This window comes from Limulus polyphemus, unplaced genomic scaffold (genome assembly GCF_000517525.1).
Source record: "Limulus polyphemus unplaced genomic scaffold, Limulus_polyphemus-2.1.2 Scaffold233, whole genome shotgun sequence".
Lineage (NCBI taxonomy): Eukaryota > Metazoa > Arthropoda > Merostomata > Xiphosura > Limulidae > Limulus > Limulus polyphemus.
The window spans coordinates 649468-658376 of NW_013665843.1; the positions used below are offsets into that span (position 1 = coordinate 649468).

General features: G+C 37.5%; 1 protein-coding gene across 3 annotated transcripts in view; it reads right to left on the reverse strand.

The window, feature by feature from the left end:
• Positions 1-8909, reverse strand: part of LOC106478621 (pyridoxine-5'-phosphate oxidase-like) — a 74415-nt gene that overhangs the window by 65090 nt on the left and 416 nt on the right. The window contains exon 1 of one of the 3 annotated variants that reach the window (XM_013939176.2): positions 8379-8589. The exons of 1 other annotated variant lie outside the window; for it this stretch is intronic. In XM_013939176.2, the coding sequence (XP_013794630.1) occupies positions 8379-8421 (43 nt within the window). In that variant the 5' untranslated portion in view covers positions 8422-8589. Of the gene's footprint in view, positions 1-8045; positions 8142-8378; positions 8590-8909 lie in introns of those variants that run through there. One more of the 3 variants, XM_022382240.1, reaches the window with a different exon arrangement.

Here is an 8909-nt window from a genome sequence, read left to right on the forward strand (position 1 = left end):
AGTTTTCTATCCAATGAGCCAACCTATTCCCCATGGCTACAGAGATAAATTTTTATTTTATGGGACACCTTGTAAAATGCTTTCTGATAATACAGATATATACCAAATCCACACTTGTATCCTCATCTACATAAGCAGTTACCTCTTCAAATAATGTCAAGAGATTAGTAAGGCAAGATTTTCACCTAGTGAAACGAAACTGACAATCCAACAAAAACTTGCAATTTGCAAGGCATCTTTTATTATTATTATTACACTTTCAAAAACTTTTCCATCCAATGATGTAGAACTAATAGGTTTGTAGTTATTGGGATAATTTTTTTATCACCTCCCTTGAAAAGAGGAGTAACATTAGCCAACTTCCAATCTTATGGCACCTGCCCACTATTCAGTGACTAAGAAAAACATAGTAGCAAGTAGCTCACATATCCAATCCTTAACCTCTTTCAAAACCCAAAGGTAAATGTTATCTGGCCCAGATGTTTTATCATTCTTTACACTTTCCAATTTTTTTATCAACAAGCTCAAAATTAATGTTATAATCTTACTCAACCTTGTTTCCATCTAGCAACTATTCAAGTTGAAGAATACTGCTTAAATCTTCATCAGTAAAAACTGAAGAAAAGTACAATTTAATAACTCAGCCATCCATAATAATAGGATATTAGCCTTCAGTCTCATCCTTCAAAGCCCTACTCCCATCATAACATTTTGCACATCTTAATGTATCTGAAGAAAACCTCACTGTTTATTTTTACATTTGCAGCTGACCTTTTTTTTTTCATATAGTTTTTTTATTTCCTAATTTCCCATTTGATCAACTCTCTTTGAATAAGCATTAATCACAGTTATAGCTTCCAAGGTTTATAGCACACCAATAATATATACCATCTTTTGGTGCAGCACATTGGTTATATTTATAGGCATGAAGAGAGTTTCTTGAAATTTCAGCTTATGCAACAATATAAATGATATACCAGTGTTTACAATATTGTTGATTCTTACACTCGAGAATTTTCTACAATTTTAGAGATTAGGTGGGAATTTTGCAATACAGATTTAACAGTACAAGTTATGTACATTTGTAAATATAAATTTAACTTAAACAAACATAGATATTAAAAGATATATAATAGTAAATCTGTCACAATAGCTAGAATCCTACATTGATAAGGTGGAAGGGTTGGTGTGTGCATTATCCATACAGAAAGCATCTGCATAGATCATGGGTGTGCCAATAGAAGATTGGCACCCTAGTACGGGAACCACACTACATACAGAACAGGTATGCTCGTCACTCTGAACTTTTTTCCTGTATCATGGGTGGAATAGTACATAAGTGATCATCACTACAGGCGAGCCGCAACCAGATATCTGAGGTTCCACTACTCTGGGTTGGAATTAAGGAGTCTTGGTCCCTACATCCCATGTTGGTGGCTATGGCAATTGAACTGCAACACGATTATATTATATATATCCATCCACACACACTTGTGAGTGAATCCGAGCCTGTAGCCATAGAGTGATGCATTCCGAGACACCGGAATCACGACGAGAAAGTAGGCTGACACAGAAGTGGATAAACCTTCTCCTCCACCTGAAGAAGCCTGAAAAGCAACTCCACAGGCTCAGAACGACGAGATGGTGTATCCCTTATACAACCAAAAGAACATAACTCATTCTGTCTCAAATTATGAACATCATCCTCACTTCTCAACTGAGTAGGCAAGGTACATTCCACTTGCCCCCAGAATTATGGGGAGGAGGTGAAACAACTGTGCTGAACCAAGGACCCAGGATGGGACCACTCCACATTCAGAATTAAGAAGAGATAGTGGACCCATGAACAACATACTGAATCAATATTGATCAAAAAGAAGGGCTATGCACACCCAACTTGATAGCCAAGCATCAAATCTGAACCGGTATTACGAGTAAGATCCTGCTTAGGCTGATACTACTTCTACCAATATCTAGGAAAAACATCTAAAGACACGGGTAGCAGGGCCCCCCTACTTCACTCTCTTCTCCAAGAGAGTGGAGGAATTCACTCTAATGCTGTGTAGGAAAAGCCTCTGTCCATCACACCAGTGTCTGGAAACCAGATGTGGTCAGGACTCCCTAGATCTTCTAGTAGAAAATGGGAGGTAATGCACATTGGGGGAGTCCTAAAAAACAGTGCACTGGAAACAGTGCAATAAGCGAACGTTCCCTAAATTTTTAAAAGCAAATTAACCAAAGATGGACAGGGATGGACAGGATCCCCTAATGCTTTACTCATGATAGTCCATGAGTGGTGGTCCATCATAAAACAGTAATACCACCTGGTCAGCTCCTAGGTAGTCTTATGGAACACCTCATTTCTACAGAACCTGTTGCAACCTCTACAAACTATATTCAATTAGTGGTTGCTAGTGTAGAATTGGTTTGATAAAAGCACACCTGCCTGGGCAACACTCGCCACAGAGTAGGGTCCGGTGGAAAAAAGTAAGGGACCCTGAAAGTTAGAAATAAAGTTACTCACCCCTGTGGATAGTCTAGCAGAAATACGAGTAGTCAAAAACCCTCAGATAACGAGACAGCCAGATCATGCAAATAAAGTGAGATAAAGGTATTGGGGGAGATTCACATACCAGTCTGTGCCATGACCTCCAACACGCAATTCGACTGGGCTGCTTAGGACATAGAAAGACAAATCTGATGAGATGTGACTGGCAAAAGATTCCTTGCCTTCAAATAGAGCCCAGAATAAAAATTGTTGTCTAGTATCTCAAAGTATTAGTGCAGGCCACAAAACCTTCAGGACCCTCACTGAAATGGCCAAGATCAAAATCTGACTGGACATAGAAGAAAGAAATGGTGAACAGATGAATCAGAGAAAAAGATTGAACCCCTTTTCTGTCTTACAGTCTGTTGGGTAAAAAGAACTGGTCTGAGGACATAGAGCAATTGAGAAAGTAGTCTGTGGACAAACAACACTAACCTCTCCAACCAGTGATGTCCAAAGATCAGCAGCCATGAAAAATAAACCTGCAGGTAAAGAAGATACATGGCATATAAGAGTCAGGTCACAAACAGGTGTGGAGACAGAACATGTAATGTAACTGTTATACACCTAGTACATAACTTGGAGGGTCATCTTGGACCAAATACCCAAGGCAACTTGAGAAATCTGGAGAATACTAGGGACTCATAAAATATGTAGTCATTATAATCAAGCAATAGTTGATAAGGCTGCCTTAAACAAGGCGATTGTGGAAGATGTGAAAACCTCTGCCAAAGAGCCAGGTCAAAAAAATTAGTTATGGTTGACACTACTGATTGAAATGGGTTCTACCTCCTCTCAATACACCATTGCCAATCATTACTGTTGATAAATGTGCCTTTCGGACTAAACAAAAACTGAGACAGGTACATGGCACCCTTAGAAATTAAACCCCAATGCCATGGGAAAGACAGCATAATGTCTATGGCAAAAGCTTGAGCTGCTGGATAGCCAGGTGAACCATATTAGATCATGGCTGCCTCCACAGAGCGACCCTGAAAAGAAGTGGAAGAGTTGGACACACCAGAAAACACAGCAAAAGCAGAAGCCCATGTGTAGTAGCCAATCTGGTGCTGTCAACAGAACTTTCAATGGGTTGGAATTAATCATATTTAGCATCATGGGTAATATATGAAGTAGAGAGAAGGTTCAGAGTTGTAATCCCATCATGTCCTGACAGAATGCATCTATTGCCAAAACCCAAAGCTGAGTTAGTGGAAATCAAATTGCCAGTAGTTGGGTGATCCAATGAGAGGCCAACCCACCAATTAGTGGCAAAATGAGAGCTAATCCAACAGAACCTTGTGATGCAACATATATTCTGTCAGGAGAATCTTTCTGTATTGAGACAATTGATCCATTACCACAGGCAACCCTGTGGAATATGGCAAGTTAGCAGAGTGATGACACAGAAAAGGTCTACAGAAAGGAGGTCCAAAATTCAAAAACAAGGATTCCTAGACCATGTGCCTCCTTGATGAGAAACACAAGACATCACTATGGAATTTTTAGAGTGAAGCCTAACGATTTACCCCTTAATAAGCCCAGACCTTAAGGCATTGTCTGTTGAAGAGCAAAAAGAATGAAACATTGTGCAAGGAATCCTCTTTGTCCGTGCATAGACCTTCGAATTCCTGACTTTTGGTATATGTACCTCCATCCCTGAAGCAAGGCCTTCATGAAGAGATGGAACTCTGGACGAGGTGGCAGAATGATCCCGACTACGGAAACCAGTGAATCAAAGTTTATGATCTCCTGGTCGCATAAAGACCAATAAAAGGATCTCTTGTGTTCTTGTCCCAAAGAGAAAGAACCATCCATGCAGTGGGAGGAGAGGCACCCTATTCTATAGTGTTGAGATAAATGGGAGTCAGCTGAGCAAGTCTGAGAGACGAGATGAAAAATAAAAAATACCCAGACTGATGACATATCAAATTGGAACAAGAATAAATGTCTCAGTCTTGAAATGGAAGCCTGCCTTGGTTGATTCTGAAAATAGAATCAAGATGTGATGACCTGACAATTGACGAGATGGTCCCAGCAGTAACCAGTCACCCGTGGATGTTGTGTGCACAGTACGATGGAATGTAGGTGAACAGAAAAAAAAAATTTGTACGACACGGCAGAACCCATGTGAAGCCAATGCGAGTCCAATGGTAAAATCCCAGAACTGCAATACCTGACCCCTGTGCACAACATATGCTGATAGTGGTGGGACACCACCTCTATGGCAAAGTGCAGATAGGAGCCGACTACAGCCAACTTGGACATCTACAATCCCAGTAAAAAAACACAGATTGAGGAATAAGTAATTTGTGAATCTTGGAGAATCTAGATATTGATATAGATGAGAAAGATCAATAACTGGACACCAATCTTCTGTCTGCATAGTCCCAACAACTGACAGGAATAAAAACTCTGAAGAACTAGCACGACTCTCTCACTAACCCTGACCAACCAAACACAGATCACCTGAGAACTAAGTTCCAAATCCTGATGAACTGCTGGAGAGGGAAACCCTACAGGTTGAGTGGATAATAAAGATGAAGATGTGAATTGAATGACTAATTATGATTCAAGGACCTGCAGTGCCCCTGGACCCATGGGTAATGTTACCACATGACCAGAAATACTTTGAACCAAGCCCTCAAAGCCCCTGAAGGTATACAATAATCGCCAATGCCACTGGCAATCCAACCAAGCAGTGGATATAGACAAAATCTATTTCAGGTACCAATGTACCAAAGTGCTAATGTTGGGGGGGGGGGGGGGACCACGAATAGGGGCAGAACTATGACTCCCTGTAGAATCCAATGTAATTCCAGATTCCAACAACAACAGGGGGGAATGAAGAAGCAAAAACTGAACTAATGTGCATGCTAACAATGGATTCAGCTTATCATCAATGAAGTTAGTGGTCCTGATAATCTTCTAATAAAGTGAAATGAAAGAAAACAAAATGTTAAATTTTATGAGTTTTAAGCCCGTAGACTTACTCTGTTCCATCAGGGGACACTGAATTACTCTGTTGAACTATGAACTCTGCCTTAGAACCCCAAAATCGAGGAGCAGATGTACTATTTGAGAGTCAGAAAATGCTTTCACTTGGTGAGGGAAGGCTAAATCATGAAGTTAAAACATTATGTTGGATAAGGCCTAACTGTCCCTTCACATAACTGTGAAGTAAACCTTCCAGCACAAACCACAAAATCCATGTATGAAGAAAAAATAAAAATTCACTTCCAGACCTTTCAGCCATCAAGCAACATGCAGGCCCAAAAGCAATTGTAAAATATCCCAAAACATCACACATTTGAAGAAACAACAGAAGAAAAACAAATCAAATACCTATAGAATAATAGGTTTCTTTTTTGTGAGTGTAAAACACTTAAATACACCAGTTCGGAAATCAAAGTCAGCTTATCTCAAAGTGGCCTACTTTTCATTTTTCAGATTTCATTTAAAGACTGTTGATTGGAACAGCAGTTTGTGCGGTAAAGTTGTTTTGTTAGAGCAAAGCAACTTTGGGCCATCTGCTGCATCCACTGTAGGGAATTGAACCCTAAACCCCCAGCACTGCAAGTCCATAAACCTTACCACTAACAGTTTAGCCTACCATTAAAAACTACTTTTGTACCTTGTTCCCACACTATACCCCATCTTTATTTTATTCTTCATTATTCTGGTCCTCTCCACTGTAATCCTTATAAGATAATCTATTCCAAAATCATTCCAATTGTTCTTATCTGAACCTTTTCCAATAAGTCAATATTTCTCAGACAAGGAAACCAAAAATGTACACACTATTCCAAGGTAGGCCTAACTAGTGATTAATATAGAGTTGATTACTTCTTTTGATTTATAGTCAACAAGTGTATAGATACATCCTAAAATTATATTAGCTTTACAACTACTGCTAGCAACAGAGCACTGCTTTGGCAGCGTGAGTGACTTATCTTCCACTGTACAAAATCATTTTATTCAGTCATGCTACTGAGTGGATTCACATCTAAGTTCAATGTGTGATCCAAATTACGATAACCCAAATGCAATACCTTACAATTATCATAATTAAACATCATTTGTCAAATATTTGTCCAACTTACTAATTGATCCAAGTCATTCTGTAACAGTTCAACACAGCTAAAAATAACCATATGCTTAATGTCAACAGTAAACAATTTACTAATTACATCTCCATCAATATCATTAAAGTAAATAAGAATAAGCAAAGATGAAGCATTAAACCCCTGAAGCACTCCATAAATATGAAGAGTCCAGTTTTCTAGTAGGTTATCCTTAAAATGTGAGTATACAATGAAATTGGTTAACATTCATATTAAAATTTATTTATCTGACAAGTTTTCAATTCTGTCTCAGGGCCAACATCAGGTCTACTAAACAAATCCAAAATATTCAATCGATGTGATAACTGCCCTGAGAGAGTGTCAAAGACTTGTCAATTAAAGGTTCAATCTGGCTAGATTACATTACTAACACCCTTTGCTTTCTCCCATCCAAACCCTATAAATATAATCCAATTAGTCTTTCACCAACCACTATTGAAGAGATTTTTTGGGGTCAATCTTTTGTGAGGCACACCATCGAAAACTTTTGAAAATCTGCAAGTCCACAAAAACAAAACATAACAACTAGTAAAGCAAGACTTCCTTTGGTGTATCTCTACTGGCTTTCTTTTGCATCATATTTTAACAACTAATTTTGTGAAGCTCCTTTTACATGACTGTTTAGAAGTTTTTACAAAACCTGGCCTATAGATTTCAGGTCAAATATTTTCATCCCCCTCCACCTTTAAAAAGAGGAGTAACATTAGCAACTGTACAATCCTCAGGTACACGCCCATCATCTACTGACTTACTCAAAAATGAACAAGAGGTTCACATGGCTCTGAAAACACTGTCTGGTAACTAATCTTTATCTACTTTTAATCTCTCAATCTTTCTACTTACAATTAAGGGATTAAATTTAAAGCCTATATCAGTACATGATTAAGTTCAGTTGCATTCTTTCCTACAGAATGGTTAGAATCAGGAATATTGTTAATATCTTCTCTTGTAAAAACAGAACATTTCAAAGCTCAGCCACTTCATAATCTTCAACATAAACCTTGTCATCAGTATCCTTTACAGGTTCAATCCTTACTTTAACATTCTATTTACCTTTGATACACTTAAAATAAAAACAAAGTTATTGCTGTAAATTTTGAAATTAATTTTATATCTTTCATAAACTAATTAGGCCTCATCTTTTCTGTTATCATTTTCTTAGGAGTATGCCATCTTGAATTAAAGTTTAATCACAATTTATAAATTTTCCAAATCTGTCACATACCATCTTCAATGATCTTTTTTTTTTTATCTCATTATCCCAGTTCACTAATGATAAAAATTATTTTACAAATTACAGACCCACCATTAAGAAAAGTAGAAATTTAAATAAACCCTTTATTTTTCAAGAAATAATCTAAACAACCTCTTACGAGTTCTAAATGCTTATGAAAATTGAATTTGAAGTATAAAGAGTCGGCCTCCCCTACTACCGACAGCAAATTTTTTGAATAAGAAAACGGGCAGCGTGACAAACGTTCAGCTTATTCATTCCAAACTATCATACGCTAAATCTGCTCACGCTTTAAAATGTATGTCTTAATTTAGTTAATCGTAATAGTGGAACCTTCTATATTTTAACTTTTAAGAATGACGAAACAACGGATATAACGGGATTAAGTTGTTCATTTTTAATAGAAAAGTGATACAAAGTCAACATCTACCATGATCACAAATGTAAAGACGATGTAATTTTGTTAACCTACCGTGCAGATCTACCTTTCCAGACTTCTCTGTAGAAAATGCCATAAGAATAATCAGTTCGCAACAGCAACAAATATTCGTACAATAACAAGTTTACGGGAAGTATGTTTAGTACCTTGTGTTTGATCATTAAACACGCATATAACCACCTTTTGTCAGAGTAAATAAAAAATAAAAAAAAGACACTACAGAAACTTCAATACCAAGTTTATGAAATTCTAAAATAAGTACTAATTATTCTAAACCACTATTAAAAATTAGAACTGGGCGGGGATGGGGATTGAAGTAAAAAAAAATATGCTTATATAGTTATAAGCTCAGCTGCTTTTGGCATTTAATGTTGGTGGATTTTATGTTAACAGTCATGCAATTTCGATTTCGATGACGAGGAACCCACTTTGAGACTAATAATGGCTGGAGACGGCTTAAATGGGTAATGAAGAAAAACTTTAATATAAGTTTAACATGACAGCAAATGTACAACGTTTCGACAAGGTTTTGTCATCATATGACAAAACCTTGTCGAAACGTTG